Source organism: Bufo gargarizans, chromosome 8, assembly GCF_014858855.1.
Source record: "Bufo gargarizans isolate SCDJY-AF-19 chromosome 8, ASM1485885v1, whole genome shotgun sequence".
Taxonomy (NCBI): Eukaryota; Metazoa; Chordata; class Amphibia; order Anura; family Bufonidae; genus Bufo; species Bufo gargarizans.
The window spans coordinates 56,937,110-56,963,794 of record NC_058087.1 but is presented as its reverse complement, the minus strand read 5'-3'; the positions used below and the strand labels follow the sequence as shown (position 1 = coordinate 56,963,794).

At 40.5% G+C, this 26,685-nt stretch overlaps 1 protein-coding gene across 8 annotated transcripts in view; it reads left to right on the top strand.

The window, feature by feature from the left end:
* NEB (nebulin) overlaps nucleotides 1-26,685 on the top strand; it is a 173,556-nt gene that overhangs the window by 50,299 nt on the left and 96,572 nt on the right. For 7 of the 8 annotated variants that reach the window (XM_044303563.1, XM_044303568.1, XM_044303566.1 and 4 more), the window contains exons 38-71: nucleotides 33-344; nucleotides 1,080-1,286; nucleotides 3,655-3,759; nucleotides 4,243-4,350; nucleotides 5,373-5,684; nucleotides 8,096-8,302; nucleotides 8,437-8,541; nucleotides 9,623-9,730; nucleotides 10,427-10,738; nucleotides 10,830-11,036; nucleotides 11,266-11,370; nucleotides 12,299-12,406; nucleotides 12,566-12,877; nucleotides 14,063-14,266; nucleotides 15,373-15,477; nucleotides 16,607-16,714; nucleotides 16,823-17,134; nucleotides 17,596-17,799; nucleotides 18,045-18,149; nucleotides 18,386-18,493; nucleotides 18,752-19,063; nucleotides 19,397-19,600; nucleotides 21,006-21,110; nucleotides 21,719-21,826; nucleotides 22,026-22,337; nucleotides 22,417-22,620; nucleotides 22,969-23,073; nucleotides 23,176-23,283; nucleotides 23,593-23,904; nucleotides 23,984-24,187; nucleotides 24,538-24,642; nucleotides 24,743-24,850; nucleotides 25,143-25,454; nucleotides 25,669-25,872. In XM_044303563.1, the coding sequence (XP_044159498.1) occupies nucleotides 33-344; nucleotides 1,080-1,286; nucleotides 3,655-3,759; nucleotides 4,243-4,350; nucleotides 5,373-5,684; nucleotides 8,096-8,302; nucleotides 8,437-8,541; nucleotides 9,623-9,730; nucleotides 10,427-10,738; nucleotides 10,830-11,036; nucleotides 11,266-11,370; nucleotides 12,299-12,406; nucleotides 12,566-12,877; nucleotides 14,063-14,266; nucleotides 15,373-15,477; nucleotides 16,607-16,714; nucleotides 16,823-17,134; nucleotides 17,596-17,799; nucleotides 18,045-18,149; nucleotides 18,386-18,493; nucleotides 18,752-19,063; nucleotides 19,397-19,600; nucleotides 21,006-21,110; nucleotides 21,719-21,826; nucleotides 22,026-22,337; nucleotides 22,417-22,620; nucleotides 22,969-23,073; nucleotides 23,176-23,283; nucleotides 23,593-23,904; nucleotides 23,984-24,187; nucleotides 24,538-24,642; nucleotides 24,743-24,850; nucleotides 25,143-25,454; nucleotides 25,669-25,872 (6,357 nt within the window). The remainder of the gene's footprint in view (nucleotides 1-32; nucleotides 345-1,079; nucleotides 1,287-3,654; nucleotides 3,760-4,242; nucleotides 4,351-5,372; nucleotides 5,685-8,095; nucleotides 8,303-8,436; nucleotides 8,542-9,622; nucleotides 9,731-10,426; nucleotides 10,739-10,829; nucleotides 11,037-11,265; nucleotides 11,371-12,298; nucleotides 12,407-12,565; nucleotides 12,878-14,062; nucleotides 14,267-15,372; nucleotides 15,478-16,606; nucleotides 16,715-16,822; nucleotides 17,135-17,595; nucleotides 17,800-18,044; nucleotides 18,150-18,385; nucleotides 18,494-18,751; nucleotides 19,064-19,396; nucleotides 19,601-21,005; nucleotides 21,111-21,718; nucleotides 21,827-22,025; nucleotides 22,338-22,416; nucleotides 22,621-22,968; nucleotides 23,074-23,175; nucleotides 23,284-23,592; nucleotides 23,905-23,983; nucleotides 24,188-24,537; nucleotides 24,643-24,742; nucleotides 24,851-25,142; nucleotides 25,455-25,668; nucleotides 25,873-26,685) is intronic. The other variant, XM_044303569.1, reaches the window with a different exon arrangement.

The window sequence follows — 26,685 nt, the reverse complement described above, 5'->3', positions numbered from 1 at the left end:
ACTAATCTTTCCTCATCGGATGTTGTTCACAGTATAAATACAAGAAAGCCTATGAACAGTCCAGAGGGAAGCAAATTGGATTCCGGAGCCTCCAGGATGACCCAAAATTAGTGCATTTCATGAATGTGGCCAAGATGCAGTCTGAGCGGGAATATAAGAAAGACTATGAGAAGTCAAAGACTCGGTTCCACACCCCCGTGGACATGATCAGTGTTACTGCTGCTAAACTGGCACAAAACGTGGCAACTAATATCAATTACAAGCATCTCATCCACCACTACAGTCTGCTGCCTGACGCAATGCAGCTTCAGCTGTCAAGGAACAGAATGCAAATACAGAGTGATGTAAGTTATATAGGGTCATATGGCAACAGATAGTTTTTTACACCATGGTAATTCTGACCATTTGGGTAATCGGGCAATGTCTGAAGCCTTGAACATTAAGGAGGGCCACAGTGCTCTACCTAGAAACTTTATCATACACCTTTATGGGGTCAAAGTTTTTTCTCAAACTGAGCTCTAAATACTTTGCTTCCAATCACAGAGTAAAATGATAAAATACAGGCTGCCTCCAGCTACCACTAGAGGGAGCTCACAGCATATATATGTATACAACTCCCACAGGGGTGCACCTAGCCTTTCTGCTGCCTGAGGCAAACACTGAAACAGCGCCCCCTCCCCCAAATGTCAATTTATTACCCTAACCCCTTCCCTCCAGACCTACTGTTAAAGACATACTTGGAAAACATTACATACAGAGCTACAAAACATACAGGGTGACATACTGTGCCCACTGTGCTTCCCAATACTATACTATAGAAACAGATAAACCTCCTTCCGCTGCCTCCCTCTTGTACCTAACTGGTGCTGCCTGAGGCAATCTCCTCACCTCGCCTCATTGGTGGTTCACTCCTGAGTTCCCATTGAGTGCAATGGCAACTGTATGAAACCCTATGGAGTAAGCCCTTCATAGTGGCTGTGCAGAGAGCTAGAATATGAAGTGGCTGCCCGGGATATACTGTACTTTTTACAGTATATAGATTGTATGATAAATAGTATATCTGTCTTTTTTACCCTTAGAATGTTTACAAGTCTGACTATAACGATTATATGAAAGGCGTTGGATGGGTCCCCTATGGATCCCAAGATAATGAGAAGAACAAGAAGGCCATGGAAATTATCAGTGAGAAGAAATACCGCCAGCACCCAGATACCTTGAAATTCACAAGTCTTGTAGACTCTATGGAAATGGTCTTAGCAAAGAACAATGCACAAATCATGAACAAAGTAAGTCCTAAGGATATCAATTTTTTTTATCATATACATATGTATTGAAAAAAATTATATAGTGATACACTGACACTGTTTAAAGGCAACAAAATAACCCAAATCAAGAGTGTACGTCCCATAGAGGAGTCCATCAAGAGACAGACCCAGTTCAAGTCGTTCCCATCCTCCAATGGTTGGCACGCACTTGCTCAACAATCTATTTCTTGTAGGTTTTAGCTCTGAGAATCCGTGAGATAAATGTATCTGCCCCCCCCCCCTCCACAATCACTAGAGTAAGGCCTCATGCACACGACCGTTGTTGTGTTCCGTTCCGCAAAATAGGGTTCCGTTGTTCCGTGATCCGTTTCCGTTTTTGTTTCCGTGTGTCTTCCTTTATTTTTGGAGGATCACCAGACATGGAAGGAAAGTAAAATAAAGTCTTAGTCAAGTTTGCCATGCAAATTATAGGAAAAAAACGGACGCAATCTTGTGTGCATCCGCGTTTTTTGACGGACCATTGACTTGAATGGGTCCACGAACCGTTTTCCGTTAAAAAAATATGACAGGAACCACGGATCACGGACGCGGATGACAAACGGTGCATTAGCCGAGTTTTCAACGGACCCATTGAAAGTCAATGGGTCCGCAGAAAATCACAAAAATTGGAACAACGGACACGGAATGAAACAACGGTCGTGTGCCTCATGCACACGACCATTGTTGTGTTCCGTTACGCAAAATGGGGTTCCGTTGTTCCGTGATCCGTTTCCGTTTTTGTTTCCGCGTGTCTTCCTTTATTTTTGGAGGACCACCAGACATGAAGGAAAGTAAAATAAAGTCTTAGTCAAGTTTGCCATGCAAATGATAGGAAAAAAACGGACGCAGACGCACGGACGCGGATGACAATCTTGTGTGCCTCCGTGTTTTTTCACAGACCCATTGACTTTAATGGGTCCACGAACCGTTTTCCGTTAAAAAAATAGGACAGGTTATATTTTTTTGACGGACTGGAACCACGGATCACGGACGCGGATGACAAACGGTGCATTAGCCGAGTTTTCAACGGACCCATTGAAAGTCAATGGGTCTGCAGAAAATCACAAAAAACGGAACAACGGACACGGAATGAAAAAACGGTCGTGTGCATGAGGCCTAAGGCCTCATGCACACGACCGTTGTGTTCCGTTCCGCAAAATGGGGTTCCGTTGTTCCGTGATCCGTTTCCGTTTTTGTTTCCGCGTGTCTTCCTTTATTTTTGGAGGACCACCAGACATAAAGGAAAGTAAAAAAAAGTCTTAGTCAAGTTTGCCATGCAAATGATAGGAAAAAAACGGACGCAGACGCACGGACGCGGATGACAATCTTGTGTGCCTCCGTGTTTTTTCACAGACCCATTGACTTTAATGGGTCCACGAACCGTTTTCCGTTAAAAAAATAGGACAGGTTATATTTTCCGTGATCCGTTTCCGTTTTTGTTTCCGCGTGTCTTCCTTTATTTTTGGAGGACCACCAGACATAAAGGAAAGTAAAAAAAAGTCTTAGTCAGGTTTGCCATTCAAATGATAGGAAAAAAATGGACGCGGACGCACGGACGCGGATGACAATCTTGTGTGCCTTCGCGTTTTCTTCCAGGTCCCCATGACTTGAATGGGGCCGCAAACCGTGTTCCGCGAAAATAATAGGACAGGTTATATTTTTTTGACGGACTGGAAACACGGATCACGGACGCGGATGACAAACGGTGCATTAGCCGAGTTTTCAACGGACCCATTGAAAGTCAATGGGTCCGTTGAAAATCACAAAAAACTGAACAACGGACACGGAATAAAACAACGGTCGTGTGCATGAGGTCTAAGGGTGAAGAGTTCCTAGTTCCACAAGATAAATGAAAAATGTTCTTAGTGGCAAAACCCCTTTCAATGGGTTGTTCAACCAAAAAATAAATAAATAAAAAAAAGACTCAGAATGGCTTTAAATAAGTTATATTTTTTTTTTACTTATTCCCTATAATTACCACTCCTTTATTAAACAAGTTGAAAGCAAACCAGATCACCGGGGTTTCCAACCTTCCACCAACCTTCTCTTCTACAAAATATGGCCAGTGATCAACATGGGTTCCCATGACCTAGAATGTGAGCATGGATTGTAGTGGAGTAAACAAAATATGTAAAAGGACACAATATCATTTTTTTAGGTATGCACGCACTAACCCCATTTAATTCTCCAGCTCCATACCGGCTACAGAACACTGGAAATCTGATTTGCTAGGCAACAAAATGACTTCCAACCTAAGAACAAAATGGTTTTAGAGTTTCTAAGGGTCAAAGGTACACAGATTTATAGAACTTAAATATGGATTCCAATGTATTTTGGGTTTCTTTTCTAGCACCTATACAAAGAAGCCTGGGAGAAAGATAAAAGAACCATTCACGTCATGCCCGATACACCAGATTTCCTTCTGGCAAAGACTAATGCTTTTAATATCAGCGAGGTAAGTATTTTATGCAAATACTAACTGCAAATATTTTTCATTATATACTGACTAGCAGGTTGATCCAATAGTCTTTCCCTGGTTGTGAAATAGTCTGCCCTTCTGGGCACATTGGGGGAGATTGACTAAATTTTGGCATACATTTTAAGCCACAACCATTTCCTGCTAAACCTTGCTCCTTGTCAGAAACGGCGCAAAAAGTGTCTAAAACATATAATAAATGTGACAATACCTGTATAGACAAAAAAAGCAGATGCATGGCACTCACCATAAACTATTCAACAGTCTTCCAAAACATCCGTATAATCCCACTTGGTGTAGAGGCTTACAGTGGGCTCCCAACTCCTGATCGGGCATGGCGGCCATTTTGCATCACATGATGCTTCTTCCAGGTGTCATAATAAATGTGGTGCAAGGTCTGTCCCCCACCTTTCTGGGCCAAATTGAGGCAATATATTTATATTATTTTCATTTATTTTGCAGAAACAATACAAGCAAGCCTTGGAGGAGTCTAAGAAGAAAGGATATGATCTCAAAGTCGATGCCATATCCATCAAAGCTGCAAAGGCATCCAGGGACATTGCTAGTGACGTAAGTTCCTTCTAAAAAAAAGTATTGGTTGTCTGAAAAATTCACAATTCTATGCGCCTTCACTTCTTGTCGGGCTGCATGACTTAACTTCAGAAACAAGAAACTGGTCAGTTGACTGCAAGGCGTTAATTGTGTCACCTAAGTGTAGACTACGGTGGCTAATGGAGTCAAAAGGTCCAAGGTGTTCTGAAATATGGTGTAGCTCCTTAATTTTATGAATAGGCTCCTTCAAGACATTTTTGTGATATTTTATCAATATGCTAGAAAGTTATATGGTGAAATACCTCTTTAACCTTCCAACTGTACATATATAAGAGGATGCCAAGGCTATCGATTATTCAATTATTAATTTGATGGCTACAGGCAGGGGCATGCCCTCCATACAGGCAGACCATGCAACTGTTATGGAAGAGGGTCTGAAACTAACCTGGCTCTCCTGCTTCAGACCCAGCAGAGTCCGTATATTGCTTGTTCTGCTCTTCCAGGAAATCCGATACAAAACAAAAAGGCACAGTGCTTAGCTTTGCGCTTCTCCTTCTTTGTGTTAGAGATCATTGGGGCTCTCAGAACCCAGACCACCATTGATGAAAACTTCTGAGGTGTCACTATGACAAGTTTTTTAAAATGTCATGTACCCTTTAAATTTTAACAGTTTGAATCCATATGCACTAGAGCTCCCCCTAGTGGTGGCTGAAGGCAGCCAGAGCTTTTTCATTTACTTTGCGAAACAGGAGATTTGGGGCTCTGTGTTTGAAAACTGGAGCTCCGACCTTTTAAAAGTCGAGTTACTAAATTATGATGGAAATTAACTTGAATTATAAAAAAGTAGTGCAGTTGTCAGTGAGTATGGGGTCTATTCTGTGTTTTGTAATAGGCCCCTGGGTGCACATTAACTGAGTCTCAGAGTGTAAGGCATCTACTGAGTTTGCGTGACCGGTAATCTTATGCACAAACGTATGTACCAACCGGTCATAATCACAGCTTATCGTTCTTACTTTTAAAACCCTCTTTCTTCTTTTCAGTATAAATACAAGAAAGCTCATGAGAACAGCAAAGGAAAGATGGTTGGATTCCGTAACCTGCAAGATGACCCCAAACTAGTCCACTACATGAATGTTGCCAAAATGCAGAGCCATCGGGAGTACACGAAAGACTATGAGAAGACCAAGACCAAATACCACACTCCTGTGTCCATGTTTAGTGTCATGGCGGCCAAGGAGGCTCAGGCCGTGGCCTCCAATGTCCATTACAAGAATCTAATCCACAAGTACATTCTCCTGCCGGATGCAATGCAAGTTCAGCTTGCCAAGAACATGAACCTAATCCAGAGTGACGTAAGTTGTGATTTGCACTGTACAATTTTGTCAAAATATAGTGGGGAGGTTTGTGGGCGCTTTTAACCCCCAACTACAGTATTTTGGTCCTAAATGACTAGACAGGCTTTAGTGTTTTTGTCCTTGTGGTAGTTTTAAAAGGGTTGTGCTATTAACCACGTTTCCCACTAAAGTTTATTTTCATCAATTACTCCAGCTCCCGATCCTACTTGGATTATGTGTGCCCCCCCCTTCCCCCCATTTACCTCATTTGCAGTTTTTTCTTAGCCCCCATGCTTGAATCCTACTTCCTTGTTTGTCATGTGCCTGCTGGTGCATCATGTCTTAGGGCAGTGAGATGTGTCCTGACATCAGCAAACCATGTGACACTAACCAAAACCCTTTGTTCCTACCATGGGCGGATTGGCAACTAAAGTTGTCCTGGAAAAAGCCAAAAGTGGCCCATTTTGTAGTCGGATCCAAATTGACAGAAGGCAGGGCAACACAAGTAGGCGAGACCAACAATACCATATTGTGGCACATGATATCACCCCAGCAGAGCCAAAAACCACAGTACATCGTAAAATACTGCCTTATCAGCAGAAAATATCTCCCCAGTAATTGCCCCACTGTGGTGGCCAGCGCCATCTGTTCTCCAGTTGCCTTAAGATATCAATACAAATGAATTCAGGAGTCAGAAGGGGACCATCAGATCATTACTTACCATGGATGGCGACAGTAAGGAGGGCTCAGGCGGCCCCCTGGGCATTAGCTCCCCGGGAAGTTTCCTTGTAGGGTCTATGGCCAGTCTGCCCCTGGTTCTTACTAATGAGACTTCCTACATTATAAGGCTCCAATGCAGGACGTAACCTACAGCAACTAAAAATCAAAAGTGATATGCCACAGGATACAAGGGTAGGCTAATAACTTTTGAAAAATAAAGTTTTTTCATTTGTTAAATGGTGGTATTTGGGGAAATTAACATAACAGTGATATTTGTTGGGCAGGATGAATTTATATTAGTGGCACAACCCCTTTAGTTTTATTTGTTGAGCTACCAAAATAATTTTTGTGGCCGATTTTGAATACTTTTTTTTATTTATATTTTTTATTAGGGGTAGTATGTTCAAACGGTAAAAAAATCTATTCTTTTAAATTTATAATATTTTATATTTACAAGCTGACACTAAATTAAAATATTAGGCAGGGTTCCCAATTTTTTTTTGGTAGTGTTTATACATGTATAGAAATAAAATATAGTGGGGCACTCTCTGTATTAATGCAACCAGTAGAATTTAATAATAATACATAAAAGAAATAGGTAAAATCCGAGTGGTAGCTTATACAGTATTATGACAACAACAATAATAATATATATTGGTGAGTGTAAATCTCATACATAGTCCATCAAAAGAATCCAAAGAAAATTAGGTGGGATGATGGTCAACCAAACCTGCAGTGATATAAATGTTCACAATAAAAATCGTATTCGATAGATAATCGCCAATTGCCCTCTAAAATCCGAATCCCTATACCAGGCAGTTTCCAATCTTAAGAGCAATCAAGCGCTGACACTGAACAGAGCAGCGTCCCGCTGTATCTCCCAAATAATGCAATCGCTTATTTAGACAAACTGCAACAGTCTTACCGGGAGGACTTGCGTGGATTCTTTCCGCCCTCGACACGGTATACCTGTAGTTGTTAGTTCCGGTCTCAAGGGCTACCAGTCGTCAGGAAATCTGGCGCCAACGCTGCTTGTACACCTGGCCCCACAATGGATGAGGATTTCTTCTATATGGCAAGTGTTACATGCACGACTTGATGTTTCTTTGAATAATGGATTCCACTCCTCAGGTGATCGATCTGTACTTTGTCTTGATTCCAATGTTAGGGGATAGTACCAAACACGTTTCGGGGTTTAACAAATGACCCCTTCATCAGTGGTGAAGGGGACATTTACGGGAGCGTGTCATCAGAAAATGACTTATTGTTTAAATCAATTTTCAGAATCTTTCTTTTGTAATCCTAAAATCCTGCAATTTTCTGCTATGGCCATTAAGCTTAATAATATGTTGATATGTCCCGTTCTGTACACATCACTTATCAGCAGTCACTTCATTATCATCACAGTTAGGATTACAATGATGCATCCACCATTCACGCAGCACAGTGACTTGCTTAGAAACCTCTTACATAGAATCCCATCCAAGATATTTTGTATATGGCCTATGTGGCTGCAGTCCATTATATTTTTAATTGCTATTAACAATAGCTCGGGCAAGACGGTCGCTCCCGCCATCTTACATAAAAAATGAAATGAAAAATATACAACCAACTATAGGTGACACATTCCCTTTAAACCTACTATTTATCCCCCAAAAGGGGATTGCGTCTTTCTCCTTCTTGACACCTGCAACCATTTCTCTTTGCAGAATGAATACAAGCAGGACTACAAGACATGGTACAAGGGTATGGGCTGGAGCCCCCTGGGATCTCTGGACGTGGAGAAAAGCAGGAAATCTTCAGACATCATCAGTGAATCCAAGTATCGCCAGCACCCCAGCAAGTTCGCTTTTACCAAACATATGGATTCTATGGACATGGAGTTAGCCAAGCAGAACGCTATTGTCATCAACCAGGTAAAAAAGTGGAGAAATAAGAAAAAAATAATATGAGTCCACCAAAGTTTACTGATCAAAAGTGAACGAGATTTTGAGATCTGTTATTTTGGGATTATATGTATATAAGTTCGTGATTATCATTTTGTTTCCAGCACTTATACACTCAAGCATGGGAGAAGGATAAGATAAAGATCCACGTGATGCCAGACACCCCCGATATCCTCCAGGCCAAACAGAACAAGATCACCTTCAGCGATGTAAGTACGGTCATTTATATACTGTACCGCGGATGAAAGGACATCCCACAAACCCACGAGTACCCGCTGTTTGCCCTACGTTTCAGATGAATGAACCCTATAGAAAGCACATACATCAAGTCATTGAATTTAAATAACGTGAAGGTGTAAGAAACACAATAAATGGGGCCGGTCTATGGTTCGCTATTGAATTAGGTCTAGGGATACTTTCCGTATTGCAGCTCAGCTCAAGTGAGGTTAATGGATGAGCTGCAATACCGCACACAACCTGTGGACAGGGGTGGCACTATTTTTGTAAGAAAGCAGTCATGTTTTCCTAATTTGGTCAACCCCTTTAAAGCTATGAACAAGTTAAAGGAGTAACCCCCATCCATTTACCCTATTAGGGCATAAGGAGGTAACTATGGAGGGTCTTCTTTAGGGTCCCCTTCTCTGGACTATAGATCACATGCCCAATGATTTAAATGGGACTAATGCATTATTACGTACAGCTTCTCCCTTTAAAGAGCACCCCCCTCCTGACTTGTCTGTTTTAGTAACTACTTGCATTCATATCTAATAAAAGTTCTGGAACTTCTATTCTTATGGCTCCATGTTGTGCAATTTCTTTATTATTCTTTCTAGAAGTCTATGAATAATTTGCCTGCAGTTTGCAATGAAGGTCCAGCTGGGTGTTACCAGTTGTAGGTGTATCCCTGCACAGTCTGACACTATCCAATCAGTGCTACCTGTGTCAGACTGTGCAGGGATACCCCCCACTTGGTAACACCCATCTGGGCCTTCACTGCCAACTGCTAGCAATTCATTATTAACTTCTAATAGGAATAATAAAGGATTGGCACAACATGGAGCCATAAAAATAGATGCTCCAGAACTTTTATTACATGTAGTTACTAAAATAAGACATGATAGGAGAAGAAACGGCTCCCCTTTAAATAAAGGTGCAGTAGGGAGTTACATTACTACTGCATCAAACAAAATGTGCAAAAATATTGTCTATTGTTCACAGCCGATAAAATTTCTGTAACTTTTTAAATATTTTTTTTTCTTTAATTCTCCTGACATTTGTCTTTCTTTGCAGAAACTGTACAAATCGGGATGGCAAGAGGCGATAAAGAAAGGCTATGATCTCAGGCCTGATGCTATTTCTATTAAAGCCGCTAAAGCATCTAGAGATATTGCTAGTGACGTAAGTATGATAACTAGTGCGCCTGAGCGAATCGAAGCTGACAAAGTGGAATTCGATCTCAATTTCATCAAAGTTTTGATTTACAGCTAAGCCAAATTTCCTTGTGCTTCATGGTAGCAAATTGATTTTCCCTGAAAAAATAAAAATAATAATACTTACCTTATCCGCTTGAGTGCGAAAGAAGCCACCACGGCCATCTTGCTTGAAGATCCCGTGCGAAATCTGATGCACGGTGACATATGAGATTTGGCGCTAGATCTTCAAGCAAGATGGCCACAGCAGCCTCTTTGCTATCAAATGGATGAATTTAGTAAAAATTTTTTAACTGAGTAACCTCTAAAATGATTTAATATTCATCTCAGATGCCGTGATCAGTGATGAACACGGCATCGGAGGTGTTCAATGACGGGGGGTGGCACAGTCGTGGTTCCCTGTCATTGTACCTGCTATTTACAAAGAAATGCGGCTCGTGACGAAATAATTTGCCACAAAGCTAATTATTTTGTAAAATTCGGCGAAACAGCCAAATCGAATTTGGGAGAATTTTGCTCATCACTAATGATAACCCAATGCCCATCGATGGGTACAGTGAGATGGCTAGCCTTCTGGAAGCTTTTTGTTTCACAGTTAGACACTCCATAATGAAGGATATAAAGTGGCATTTAATGGCTGACGTTCTCATTCTCTCTTCTCCAGTACAAATACAAAACCGGATACCGTAAGCAACTAGGACACCACGTTGGCTTCCGAAGCCTACAGGATGATCCCAAGTCAGTATGGGCCATGCATGTGGCCAAGATCCAGAGTGATCGCGAGTACAAGAAGGACTTTGACAAATGGAGGACCAAGTTTAACATGCCAGTAGACATGTTGGGCTTCCTGTTGGCCAAGAAATGCCAGACACTTGTCAGTGACATCGACTACAGACGACCTCTACATAACTGGACTTGTCTCCCAGACCAGACCGCCTTCGTCCTAGCAAGGAAGAGGAATGATCTTCAAAGTGATGTAAGTTTTTGAGGAATTCCGTACAGCATCGGCATTTAATTAGTGGCTGAAGACATGGATGAACACACGCCATCTCCTCTTTTTCTTTCAGAATGTCTACAAAGCAGATTACAATGAATTTATGAAGGGTGTAGGATGGATTCCATTTGGATCTCAAGAAGCTGAGAAAAACAGGAAAGCCATGGAAATTGTCAGTGAGAAGAAATACCGCCAGCACCCAGACAAATTTAAATTCACAAGTTTGCCTGACTCGATGGAGCTCGTCTTGGCCAAGAACAATGCACAGATCATGAACCGTGTAAGTTCATTAATACATATTAATCTAGTATTCGAAAAAAAAGTCTAGGAGCTTTTACAAGTCCTGGATAGGATGGCGCTTTCAGGTTTTGTAAAAACAGGTACCGCGAAAATTGGGTCAAAAAACTAATGGTCAAGGCTGTACTTTGCAGGTCGTTGCAGCTTTGTATTGTATCTATTATTGTGCTTTTCTTTGATGAATTAACTTTGAAGTAAATTTCTTTCTGTAGAAACTTTACATAGAAGCCTGGGAAAAAGACAAGAGACAAATTCATGTCATGCCAGACACACCGGAGATCCTACAAGCAAAAACTAATTTTCTAAACACAAGTGAGGTGAGTATTCAGTAGACCGAAACAAGCAAACAAAGTTGGCTAAGAAAGAGGATTTGTCAAAATTAGCGTGCAATAAACTGAATTTGCAAAGCTCCAGTTGTGAGATATTCTCGTGATTTCATGAAAATGGCGCCTCCTCTGGTGTTTCATCTGTAGATTACTGTGCACGTCCACCTACAGAGGTGGTTGCACATGCTCAGTTCCATCCATCCACTGTGTAGTTCTGCTTCCTGGTTCCGGCGCTCCTGCAAAAAGTTTATTCCCCGCCGATCTGATGACCCGATGACCTATCCTAAAGGCTGTATTAGATTAAATGATCTAGCAGGCGATTGTCAGGAGGGAAGTGTTCCTTACGGACAATCGCCTGCTCACTAGCAGAGGAAACAGCCGCTATTATGTGCAGTGATCTCCTCCAGAGTATGGGGAGGAGCGATCGCTCGTTAACGATAAACTGGCCGACAATTGGCCAGTCTAACACATGCTTTAGAATAAGTCATTTATATTTGCGTTCCAGAAAATCCACTTAATGCCTTGCTGGATGACGTCTACCTAGCCCATAAAAATGAACATACCAGTTAGGACACTCTAGTTATAGATATGATCTGCCATGCTGCCCATCTGCCTGCAGCCACCACTAGGCAGGATTTCTATATACAAATTTATACAGCTGCCATTAAACTCAATAATAAACCAGTATGCAGTAGGCTCTTAAGCTCCACCTAGTGGTGGTGCCGAATCTTATCATTTAACTCTGGATGTGTGATGAGGAGCCCGAGAGATATAGAGGCCTGTATCTGGTTGAACAAGTCGGTGGTAGGAATAGATAGATGTTGGCATCTAGAATGAATTAATATCATCATGTATTATCTACTTTAAAAATCTATTTTCACATAAAATTTACTAAATAGCAATATTACTTCTTTTACAGAAAATCTACAAATCTGGCTATGAGGAATTAAAGAAGAAGGGTTATGACCTGCGTGTCGATGCCATACCAATTAAGGCTGCCAAATCATCAAGAGACATTGCCAGTGATGTAAGATTGGCTTCTGATTGATCCTTTCCAAAATTTTGTTGCTAAAACGTGAAAATCAAATTTGTTGCTTGTAGTTTGTAATAGTTTGATGCGAATTGGCTTTCCATACATTGACTTCCAATGTTATCTCTCTACAATTTTTTTCCTAACCATCTACAGTACAAATACAAAATTGCTTACAGAAAGCAACAAGGACACCACATTGGTTTCCGCAGTCTCCAAGATGACCCCAAGTCTGTATGGGCCATGCACGTGGCCAAGATTCAGAGTGACAGAGAATACAAGAAGGATTATGAAAAATGGAGGACCAAGTACAATACTCCAGTGGATATGCTGGGAATATTGCTGGCCAAGAAATGCCAGACTCTAGTCAGTGATATTGACTACAAAAACTTCCTTCATAAATGGACCTGTCTACCGGACCAGAATGATGTGGTGCAGGCCAGGAAGGTCTACGACATACAGAGTGATGTAAGTACACAGTGCCATTATACATCATGGACATTGAGTCAAGGTTGAACTGGGGTTCCTTGGGCCTGCCACAGGAAATTACTTTCTGGGGCCAAACCCCATGTCATTAACAAAGTCTAAAAGATTTTGATTCAAAGAAATAGACCCTAGTGGCAAAAGATTGGCTCCAAAGGCAGCTCCAAATATTTTTTTTCTCCTGGACTTTTGGGGCCCACTATTGTATCAGAGCCTGGGCCCACTGGAGGATTCTCTGGTAATTCGGTGGGCCAGTCTGATACTGTCTTCAGTCTGCCTAACCATATCCTATCCATATCTCTACACCACATGAACTGCTTATATTGTTTGATTTAGGAAATCATTTTACCATATTTCAACCAAAATGGAACCCTTGTTTCATTTCTAGGTCTTCCTGCCCTCAGAGTGGTTATAGACATTAGATACTTCTTGGCACATACAGACAATATTAGTGAGAGTGGCCAATGATCTAATGTCTAGAGATAGCTGTACCCATTAAAATAATTAGCTATAAGTCTAAAGTGTATAGGGGCAGTTTGGCAGTCCCTTGTTAGAATACATCAGGGGAAAGAAGGTTTGGCCATGTTTGATTGAATTATGCCCATACCTTGTTGTCACAGAAGATAAGCTGCAGCTATAATGGAGATGATATTACATGTTGTACTAAAGGTACATAGATAACTGTCAACCAACTTTTGTCCCCTTTACATATGCGGACTCAGCAGGCAATTATCAGGAACTGTTTGTTCCTGATAATTGCCTGTTCAGTAAAGGAGAGAAGAGCTTCATTTACATGTAGCAATCAATTGCAAATGAAAGCCCTGCCAAAAATCTGTGTCAAACTGACGCACATTGGTTCTTTTAAAACCCCATCTACATTTACCGGAAAACATCATGGAAGTTTTTCTGGGGAAGGCCTATTTATCTTGTGGATTTCCGTGGCAGATTTCACCTTCCTAATGCAAATCCTATGTAATAAAGCAGATATTGCTGTGGATTTGCGGCTTATTTTAACATACAGATGAGTAGGCCTAGGCTGCCCAGAAATAGGACCATTTGTCCTGATCCAAGCACTGTTCAATGATTTCCCATCCAACTATTAGTTGATCATTAATCTGATTGATGTAGAATTCATCCCAATAACCTATACAATTGTTTGCCATCCTATAGCTACAATATAAGTCAGATCTGCAGTGGCTTAAAGGAATCGGCTGGTCTCCTGCTGGTTCCTTGGATGATGAGAAGAACAAACGAGCTTCAGTCATTATAAGCGAGAAAAAGTATCGTCAACACCCAGACAAATTCCGTTTCACCAGCATCACCGACTCTTTGGAAATGGAGCTGGCTAAGTCCAATGCAGGCATCATGAATAAGGTATTGTTTTTACTCCATTTTATCTACATATTTAATCTATTTCATTTCATGTTTGTGTGTGTCCTTTACTGGATCGAGGGCGTGTCCTTTTGAACAGCTCACTGTAAGACAGCAGCATTGTGCTGTCTGAGTGTTAACTGCAGGGAGAAAGTCACCCTCCCTCCCACCCCTGCAGCTGACAGAAGTTGATTTTTACCTTCATTTTTTTAATCCCTTTCGGCTGAGGAGTGGATGGGGCGTGGCCTAACCATATCAGGGGCGTGGCTTAGCGGGACCTAGAAGTTGATTTTTAACTTCATTTCTTAAATCTCAGTCGGCTGAGGAGTGGGGCATGGCCTAACTGGATCGGGGGCGTGTCCTTTTGAACAGCTCACTGTAAGCTCACTTTTGAACAGCTCATTGTCACCCTCCCTCCCACCCCTGCAGCTGACAGAAGTTGTTTTTTACCTTCATTTTTTCAATTCCTGTCGGCTCAGGAGTGGGACCGTGGCTTAGCAGGACCTGGGGGCGGGGTTTTAAGTCTTTTGAGGGTGGACACATTGCGGCAGGGGGCGTTTCTCGGCTCCTTCCAGAAAAAGTGACGCCCCTCTGGGCACCTTACTGACTCATTTACATACCAAATAAACAGGATTTTTCGAGGATAAAAACATCTATTGCTGGATCTTGAAATAAGGTACTAAGTGCTATTAGGCCATGGCTTTACTTCAATAGCAATTATCCTGGTGACAGATTACTTTTAAAGCTCACCTACAGCAGTGAATAAATGGCTGGGTTGTTATGGAAACCTGGAGTAAAACTGTGTATGTGGAGGCTGGAGGACCTGCGAGCTTCTATTGGCTGATAATGGTCATGTGACCAGGCTTCTATTGGCTAATGCATTTTTTGGGAATATCTCAGGAACGGTACGTCCTAGAGAGCTGAGACCTGGTCTAAAACCTTCCCGGACACCTGATGTACCTGTGTGCCAAATTTCGTGATTGTAAATGCGACGGTACGGATTCCTTTAGTGGACATACATACACACATACACTCAGCTTTATATATTAGATGGTTTAGACTTGATTTATTTTTTACTGGTGATTCTTACATTTTCTTCTTTATTTCAGCGCTTGTATACCGATGCATGGAACAAGGATAAAACACAAATCCACATAATGCCCGATATACCTGAGATCCTTCTCGCCAAACAAAACATGATTAACTGCAGCGATGTAAGTAAAGGCAATAGAACATGCCTTCTGTTATTTAATTTTAGTCAACCATGTCAGCGATGCATAAAAAAAAAATCGGTTTGTGTAAATTCCAGCAAGTTTGCAATTCATTTACTAGGTTTCTTCCCTCGCACAGTTGTCTTGTTAGCATAAGAGTGCCCACTTGATTACTTGCGGGCTGGTCGTCGGCATGGACACATTTCTTATTGAGGTCAATGAGAGCTGTATGCAGCTGTATACAAATTGGCAATCTAGTGGTTAAAGCGGACACGAGAACTTTGACAAGCTGACTGCATGGGAGGGATAATGCTCCCTTTTCAGCTGGAGCTAGTGCCCGGGTTCTTCTTCTGCCATCCAAGATGGCCACACTGCTTTTCAGACTACCTGGTGCAGATTGACAGATCTGTTCATTCCCCAGTTAATGTGATTTTTTTTTTTAACTGGGGGCTGTCGCTTAATAATCAAGAGGTTCCCCAGAATGCTACAGTAAAATGAAATATTTTATTAGAACAGTAGCATGACAGATGGAGTCTTACATGAAGTGAGGTCATGGACCTCACCTCCACCAGAGGTGTCACCAAGTTGGGTTGTACCAAAGTGGCTGATGGCTCTTAGTTTGTCCAACTGAGTCTTTGAGATACTTCTCTCTGCCACACCTATACACGTGAACTCGTTCCCTTTAGCCACACTGGTCCATTAACGCTGAACCATAAGAAAGATAATCCAGAATAGATCCTTATATCACACAACATGGTCTTTGCATCTCTTCTGCCTTCCTCTCTATATATGCCCTCCTGTTGTTGACTTCTTACTCAGTAACACCATGCCCATTTCGGTTCAGTGCCGTCACACTGCCCCTTATGTCAACATAAAGCACTGCTTGGGCTTCCTCTGATGCCAGGATTCTCCTCTTGGTGGCCAGGAATCTATGTGTCTTGGTGACCAGTTTTAACAGCAGGGTCTGACATCACCGCCGCATACAGCATCCTACTAGACTTTAACACCAATGGGGCAAGACGGGTATCTGCCAATTTAAAGAAGAGAGTACAGATCCCCATAAAAGGAGGAAGATGAGAGTTATCCCCCCAACAGTCAACCAAGTAGTGATTATTATCCTTTTTTTTTGTAGAAACTGTACAGACAAGCACTTGAAGAATCCAAGGCAAAGGGCTATGACCTTCGTTCAGATGCCATTTCGATAAAGGCAGCTAGAGCATCTAGAGATATTGCCAGTGATGTAAGTTTTTATTTAATGTATTCACATATGTTCATCTGTGGGTCTTATGATGCAAGATGTAATAAGCAAGACTTTCTAATATTGAAAAATGATCCTTTGTTTCCCTAGTACAAGTACAAGACTGCCTACAGGAAACAACTGGGACACCATGTTGGATTCCGCAAAGTACAAGATGACCCGAAATTGGTCTGGTCCATGCATGTGGCTAAAATCCAGAGTGATAGGGAGTACAAGAAAGATTTTGATAAGTGGAAAACCAAATTTAACATGCCTGTGGATATGCTGGGCATCCTGTTGGCCAAGAAATGCCAGACTTTGGTCAGCGACATCGACTACAAGAGATACCTGCACCAGTGGACATGTCTGCCCGATCAGAATGACGTTGTCCATGCCAGGAAGGTCTATGATCTCCAGAGTGATGTGAGTTTACCTCAGAAAAAAAAGCTGAGAACTCCACTTAGAATATTACTGAATGATGTATAGACATACTTTCCATGCTCGTAACTGATAACACAGCTTGAATAGAACAGACATGGTTGACTTGTAGGGAGGGCAAAAGGAGCAAAAGCTCTTGGGTCTCCACAAGAGTCCTCAGGACGATATACAGCCACTGCAAGTCTCGGATGACTGGCAACACAAGGCCTGAGCACTGTTATCTGGACATTGTGTACATGCTGTTTTTAGGCAGTGAGCGTCGGGTAGTATAGGAGATTATAGGAGGTTATTGTTAGGCACTGTGTAGCTTGATTAGTTGTATATTGTAACGGTATTATTTTCTGGTTTGTGTTGTGGTATTTTTGTAAAGGTTCTGGGTACAGATTCACTCTCTGCTCTTCTTTCTGGAATGCATATTATGTTTCATAGATTGTTTTTCTCCACAGAATTTGTACAAGTCTGATCTGCAATGGTTAAAGGGAATAGGCTGGGTCCCCATCGGTTCTCTAGATGTCGAGAAGGCAAAGAAAGCCGGAGAGATTTTGAGCGAAAATAAATACAGGCAGCCCCCAGACACCATTAAATTCACCAGTGTAACAGACTCTCTCGACCTCAACCTGGCCAAAGCCAATGCCGAAATAATGAACAAGGTAAGTTCATACACTGTATATAGATATAGATACTATTGGAAGAACAAACAAAGAAGAAATACTTACCTATCAAGTAACAACTATAGATACAGTATCTCTGCATGATTTGCTTTATGGCCAGTGGTGTGCGGTGCACATTCAGGATGCACAGTACATGGTTGTCAATACTGCTGCATAAAGTAAGATGTATATATAATTGTATACAAGAAAAGTTATAAACATACTGCATGCATTTTGTTTTTTAGCGACTCTACACCGAAGCCTGGAATAAAGACAAAACTTCCATTCATATCATGCCGGACACCCCAGAAATTGAGCTGGCCCGACAGAACAAATTTAACTACAGCACGGTAAGCAAATATTGAAAATAACAATGTATATGTAATATATAAGGCATGCAATGGGGAAGGGCTCCAGTGCTGGGGCTATGGGTTCATAATCATAACCCACCATCATATATGGTGTTCATATATTCTCTCATCTTTCTGTGGGTTTCCTTCCTCAGTCAAAGGATGCATAAAAGCAAGTTTTCTAATGTTCAGTCTTTGGTGATATACACTAAATCATCTTTCACTTTCTTATATAGAGTCTTTATAAGCAGGCTTTAGAAGAATCAAAGAAGAAGGGTTATGACTTGAGGCTTGATGCCATCCCTATCAGAGCCGCAAAAGCATCAAGAGATAATGCCAGCGATGTAAGTATACAATGGAGAAGGTACATTCCAGGTCTTCTGTATTGATGACCTATTCTCAGGATAGGTCATCCATATCTGATTGGTGCCGGTTTGAAGAGGTCGTGGCACTCCAATGACCAGTTTCTTCCTAGGTCAATGACATCAAGTTTATTGGTAACATGGCCTAGTTGCAGCTCAGTCCCATTCAAATGAATAATGCCATAATGAAGGATATAAAGTGGATTTTGATGGCTGACTTTTTCATTCTCTTTTCTCCAGTACAAATACAAAACCGGATACCGTAAGCAACTAGGACACCACGTCGGCTTCCGAAGCCTACAGGATGATCCCAAGTCCGTATGGGCCATGCATGTGGGCAAGATGCAGAGTGAAAGAGAATACCATAAGGACTTTGAGAAGTGGAGGACAAAGTTTAACATGCCGGTCGACATGCTGGATATTGTGTTGGCCAAGAAATGCCAGACACTGGTCAGCGACATCGACTACAGGAAGTACCTGCACCAATGGACATGTCTACCAGACCAAAATGATGTTGTCCATGCCAGGAAGGTCTATGATCTCCAGAGTGATGTGAGTGTCATTTTCTAGCCTGTATATACTATTAGATTGGCACTATGGGTATATGCTATACATATACAAGACATAATAGGACATGCTCTCACAGACACTGAATTGGAAGAAGCAAAACTGCTACATTAGTGATCCGTTCTAGAGCAACAGTTGTTAAAGTTTTCAGAGGGTGTAACAGAAGATAAAAAACAGGCAGTGAACCCATTGTCTGTGCTGGTGAACAGCTACCAGAGGCTGAAGTTGAGCCACCAAGGGCATTATTTTAGTGCCGCAATTTCCCAAACTGTCTCCTTACTATGCTAAATGTATTTTCTGATATTTGTTTTGCTACAGAATCAGTACAAGTCAGATATGCAGTGGCTGAAAGGAATTGGGTGGGTTCCAATAGGCTCATTGGAGGTGGAGAAGACCAAAAGAGCGGGTGAAATTCTAAGTGAAAACAAATACCGCCAGAAGCCAGATACTCTGAAGTTTACAAGTGTGACCGACTCTCTGGAGTTAAATCTTGCAAAAGCCAATGCTGAAATCATGAATAAGGTGAGCATTAAGAAATGTAGTATCTGCTAAAATTCAGATGCGATAAAAATCAAGTCAATCATCAGGTTTATAATGTTTTTTTTTAAGTTTTAGTCCTACTGTACATCTGCCTGTTTTGCTTCTCTATCTCTTTCTTTCTGTACATATATAGAACATTTATTTACCTTAAATTTTTATTTCCTGTGGTCCGTAGGCAGCACAGATTTGTGACTTTGCTGCCATAGGATGCACAGGAAAAAATAAATAAAGATATATATATATATATATTTGTCCAAACAACACAATACAGGGCGTCCTGTACACAGCACACGAAGCATAACAGAAAAATATCAAATAAATACCTGCCATCAGGGCACTAACTATATAGAGACTTCTCTTTCACCAATGTTTCAAATCCAAACACGGGGGAAATCAGGCTTTGCACAGCCACGCGGTCAAACAGCCACCATGCTCTAACAGTGACTGAGGCTCTGAGGCCTCTATTTATTCCCCAGTAACAATCCCAGTGGCTACACTTGAGAACACTTAATGCTAGGGGGTATAGCTGTACTGGAGTTGAGTGGAATGGTAGGTCCCTCTACCAATCCTACCTTCCATACCAAAAAGAAAACAGCCCATAAATAAAATCTGAATAAAACAGCTATACTTTTCTGAAGCAAATACAGCTTTCTGGCTTCTTTTATCTCACCCAGCTGAGGACTCTAGGTGAAATATACACCCCTTCCAGCACTTTACCAGACACATCATATATATATTTATTTATACACATTTATATACCGACCATAAGGTAATCTGTAGAAGAACAATGGCAGACACCTCTGGATTACCATACGACCTTCGTTAGACTCTATTGGCCTCATTTATAAAAACTGTCTAACAAACTGTCTTAGTTGCCTGAAGCAACCAATCAGAGCTCAGCATTCATTCCTTAAAATGAAAGCTGAGCCCTGATTGGTTGCTCTGGGCAACTAAGACAATTTTACTCTTAGGCAGTTTTGATAAATGAGACCTCTGCACATATAAAGTCTGATGGAGCATGATTTGTGCTGAATAAAAAAATAAACTTCTGTATGAAGAAATATGTAGATACAGTAGAGGCCTGTTGAACCTCTAAGACATATGTATTTTGGATCCATACAATATGGAGCTGTAAAATACCAGTTTACAAGAGCCTTAAAGGGGTTTTCTGGAATTTTTATATTAATGAGCTATACTCAGGATCATCAGTATCAGATTGGCGGGGGTTCGACAGCGGGCACCCCCGCTATTTTGATATTGATGACCTATTATGAGAATAGGTCATAAGTATTAAAATCCCGGAAAACCCCTTTAACATGCCTGAGGAGTTGCAGCAGATATATCTGGTTGTATAGACACTAATTATACAATTCTCCCTCTTTTCTAGCGCTTGTATACAGACGCTTGGAACAAGGACAAGACTACAATCCATGTGATGCCCGACACTCCTGAAATTGAACTTGCAAAACAAAATCGCATCAATTACAGTGAGGTAAGTGTCACTTATGGGGGCATAGGCTGGGAAAACACACCTAAATAAGGTGGCAAAAGTTACTTCTATCAATTGCCAATACACGTTATCACCAATGTATAGGTGAGGAACCTGAATGAATATCCAGCTTACAATACACAAACACTATTGACTTTTATGATGTCATGAATGATATCCACATCCATATATAGTACAATTAAAGATGCAAAGTTAAAGAGATAAATCATTAAATCACTTCAGGAGGAACCCAAGGATCCCTAAGGAATTTGGGATCAATTGATTCACTATATGTGTGTGTCCGCTATCTGATAATCAGTTCTTCAGGGGTGGGTGGTGAACGTGGGCTAATAAACAGCAGCCAATCTGAACAGATAGAGCTGAAGAACAGACCAAGAGAAAGGGAAAAGCAACATGATGAGACAAGATGAGTTGGATTTCATGGTAGCTTGCCACTACCTCAGACTGTCATTAGACAATGCAGCTAACCTGCTATTCTTATCCTAGTTCTTAAAGGGGTGTTCTGAGACCTACGACCATCAATATTTGATCACTGACAGGTGGCTCTGGTTTCCAGTTTAACTAATACCATTTTTGTTTTCTTATTTTAGAAACAGTATAGACTTGCCTTGGAAGAAGGTAAGAAGAAAGGTTATGATTTGCGTGTTGATGCCATCTCAATCAAAGCAGCCAAAGCTTCAAGAGACATAATCAGTGATGTAAGTACTGCCGCACCAAAACTTGCATATTTTTTTCCAACTTTCAGAAGTAATATTTGCAGTGGTGGAACTTTAATCTTCCAGGGGTTCACCAAGAAGGCCCATAAATAAATAACAACAGCCACTGTATATTACATTTATATATTATTATTTTATTATTATATCACTCTACTTATATATTTATATTTTTTCTTTATAGTATAAATACAAGAAAGGATATCGTCAGCAGCAAGGCCATCATGTTGGATTCAGAAGCCTACTGGATGATCCTAAATCCGTATGGGCCATGCACATTGCTAAGATCCAAAGTGACCGCGAGTACAAGAAGGAGTTTGAGAAGTCAAAAACCAGGTACAACAGCCCTGTGGAAATGCTGTCTGTGGTATTGGCCAAGAATTGCCAGAAATTGGTCAGCGACATTGACTACCGCCATTACCTTCACCAATGGACATGCCTTCCCGACCAGAATGACGTCATCCAGGCCAAGAAAGCCTACGAACTCCAGAGTGATGTATGTGAAGCAGCCCATTAAATGGTCTCATGTTCCGACATAACAGATATCTATATAATAATTTCACCATTGTTCTTAGGCCGTCTACAAATCTGATCTGGAATGGCTCAAAGGCATTGGTTGGGTCCCTGTTGGTTCCTTGGACGTGGAAAAAGCAAAGAAGGCTATGGAGATACTGAGTGAAAAGAGTTATCGTCAGAAACCAGATACCTTCAAGTTCACCTCTGTTCCTGATTCAATGGAACTGGTTCTTGCCAAGAATAATGCTCAGATCATGGATAAAGTAAGTTATATACAATGCTCCAAAAATTATGAGACTTACACCTTAATTTTACTTGTTTTCTAATTCTCCACATTTCCCATCAATTTTAACCTATCAATCATCTTTTAAAGCTCTGTGCTCATTCTAGAACAGTTGACAGTATTTACTTCAAGAGTGAAGCACATTTTTTCATATGTTGAAAATGCTTTCTACTGTACTATGTGAGATTGACCAATAGGTGTTACCCAGTCACTCCAGAACTGCCGATCTTTGTGGTTCTCGTAATTTAACAGTAGCCACTGGTTGACTCTAGCAATGTATGCATTCATAGTTCATAGTTTTCATTTTCTACTATGCTCTGTCTTTCAGCGCTTGTACACTGATGCTTGGAATAATGAGAAGGGTGCCATTCATGTTATGCCGGATACTCCTGAAATCTTGCTGGCTAAGGCCAACAAAGTAAATGTCAGCAATGTAAGTACTATGTTACCAAGGGGATGGGGTCATATACATTATGAGTAATGTATGTCAGTAAATGTATGTTTTAGAGATAACAGAGGTTTATTCATTCTGCAGAAACTGTATACCGAAGGATGGGACAAAGCTAAGGCGAAAGGATATGACTTGAAGGCAGACGCCATTGCAATCAAAGCTGCCAAGGCTTCCAGAGATATCGCTAGTGATGTAAGTTCTATTGACTGGAATGGAATGATCTGTCCTGTATGATCACAATGCTAAACTTACACAAAAAACAAACACTATTACATCTTTCCTCATCCAAATTAGTAGTAACATCCTCAAATTAAAGAAGATCATGGAGGACATTTAATGAATGCTTCAAGTCGTAGTCATTTGTGTAGAACATCTTTAGGTCCCCATTTATAAACTTTCATGATGTACAAAATTTTGAGAAGACAATAAAAATTAAGAGATTATTTTTTAAAATATATTTAAGCTGATTGTGAAAATAATTTAATATTTTTTGGTTTCTAGTATAAATACAAAAAAGGATATCGTCAGCAGCAAGGCCATCATGTTGGGTTCAGAAGCCTATTGGATGATCCAAAATCCGTATGGGCCATGCACGTTGCTAAGATCCAAAGTGACCGAGAGTATAAGAAGGAGTTTGAGAAGTCAAAGACCAAGTACAACAGCCCTGTGGAAATGTTGTCTGTACTTTTGGCCAAGAACTGCCAGAAACTAGTCAGCGACATTGACTACCGCCATTACCTTCACCAATGGACATGCCTTCCCGACCAGAATGACGTCATCCAGGCCAAGAAAGCCTATGAACTCCAGAGTGATGTATGTGAAGCAGCCCAATAAATGGTCTCATGTTCCGACATCACAGATATCTATATAATAATTTCACCATTGTTCTTAGGCCGTCTACAAATCTGATCTGGAATGGCTCAAAGGCATTGGTTGGGTCCCTGTTGGTTCCTTGGACGTGGAAAAAGCAAAGAAGGCTATGGAGATATTGAGTGAAAAGCAATATCGTCAGAAACCAGACACCTTCAAGTTCACCTCTGTTCCTGATTCACTGGAACTGGTTCTTGCAAAGAATAATGCTCAGCTCATGGATAAAGTAAGTTATATACAATTGAGCAGAGCTCAAAATGATGGGTTTTACACTCCAGCCTATGTTGTTCCCTAATTTTTAAGCATTCATCATCATTACTTAAAAAACATCTTTGAAAGCTTTGCCCATCCTACAACATTAGATGATATTCACTTTAAGAGTAAAGCACATTGTATTGTATATCAAAAATACATCACATAGTCCTACTGTACCATGTGAGATCCAGTATAATAAGTTATTGTTGTCCAGCCACTCCAGAAATTCAGGTCATAAGTACATGCATTTTCTGGCTACCACTGGAAATGTATGCATTCATAATACTTGGTTTTCAATGTCTTCTATGCTTTGTTTTTCAGCACTTGTACACTGATGCCTGGAATAATGACAAACGTACTATTCACGTTATGCCGGATACTCCTGAAATTATGCTGGCTAAGGCCAATAAAGTAAATGTTAGCAATGTAAGTACTGTATTACCAAGGGGATAGGATCATATAAATTATGAATAACATATGTCAGTAAATGTATGTTTTAGAGATAACAAGTTTATTCTTTCTTAAGAAATTGTATACCCAAGGATGGGATGAAGCCAAGGCAAAAGGATATGACTTGAAGGCTGATGCCATTGCGATCAAAGCCGCCAGAGCTTCCAGAGATATCGCTAGTGATGTAAGTTTTATAGACTCCGTTCTGTATGATCGCAATCCTAAACTTACACCAGAACATACACTATTACATTTTTCCTAGACCCAGATTAGAAGTAAAATCTTCAAAGTACAGAAGATCATACAGGATATCTAGTGAAAGCTCAAGATATAGTAATTTTGGTGATACATCTTAAGGTCCATGCATACATAATCTTACATGGTTTACATGAACCAGAGTAGATAATATTAAGATATGAATATTTTTGGAAATACATTTTTAGCTACATATGATAATTTGATCATTTTCTTTTCAGTATAAATACAAAACTGGATACCGTAAGCAGCAAGGCCATCATGTTGGGTTCAGAAGCCTAATGGATGATCCTAAATCCGTATGGGCCATGCACGTTGCTAAGATCCAGAGTGACCGGGAGTACAAGAAGGATTTTGAAAAGCTAAAGACCAAGTACAACACCCCTGTGGAAATGCTGTCTGTGCTTTTGGCCAAGAACTGCCAGAAACTAGTCAGCGACATTGACTACCGTCATTATCTTCACCAATGGACATGCCTTCCTGACCAGAATGATGTCATCCAAGCCAAGAAAGCCTATAATCTCCAGAGTGATGTATGTTGTGTTTCTTTTAACTACTTTTTAAAAATTCCTACACATGAGTACTTGGACATGTTATTTTAACTCAGTTGAGTTGCTTTTCTGTTTTATTCAGAAGCTTTTTATATTAGAAGATTTCATGTTTGGTAGATTTTATAAAAATTATGTATTAGTGTCACTGCTTATGTGACTATTCTCAACATCATATACAATGTAATTTCATTCACAGTGGCTCTACAAATCTGACATGGAATGGATCCGTGGCTGTGGCTGGATTCCAAACGACTCCCTTGAGGTCAACAAAGTAAAGAAAGCTCAGGAAATCTTAAGTGAACATCATTATCGTCAGCTTCCAGACACAATCAAGTTCACCAGCATTGTTGATGCTCCTGAAATCCTCCTGGCTAAGACCAACGCTCTTCAGATCAGTGATGTGAGTGACATTGGTTGACACTGGTTTCATTTGAAATCTTGAACGTTGTGGAAACCTTTTGTGGCCATTTGTATTATCGCATTCTAGTATTCTACTCATTTTGGGCTAAAAATATATATATATTTTTTACATTTCAACAGTTTTTCTTCTACAGCTTTTAGTCCCAGGACATTTGCTGACTAGCCAGCTCTCTGCTTCACAATCCTGACAGCTCAAAAACACTTATTATTGCTAAATTCTTATTTGTTTAATGAGCGTTTATAAGCTGTCAGGAGTTTATAAATAGGGACTACAGATCCGGCCGACAGAGCAGTTTTTTTGATGGATTTAGTATGAAGCAGATAGCCTGCTAGCCTGCAAATGTACAAGAAGTGAAAGCTGTAGAAGAAAAACTGTTGAAAATGTTTAAAAAATTGGGGAAAATATTTTTTTGTGCCAAAATTAGAAAGACTAATAAAAAATAGCCCCCAAAGGTGTCCATAGCATGTAAAGATACAGAAATATATTGTATGGGAAAAAAGATACTAACATCATGTAATTTTATGATAATGGATCTGCAGAAACGTAAGGCTCTGTATTAAATTAGTATTTTCCTTTTTTTTATATTCCCAAAGAATCCCCTGGATTTTATGATTTTTCTTGGCAATATATTTATTCCCATTAGGGTTTAATATGAGCTATATCCTGCAATGACCTCATGTTTCCAAGTTGGAAATAATTCCATATTTTACATGCCATAGTCTAACCCAATAGGGATTTAAGCATACATTATAATTGTGTAAGTGTTGTATTTTAATTAAGCTGTTTGTTTCC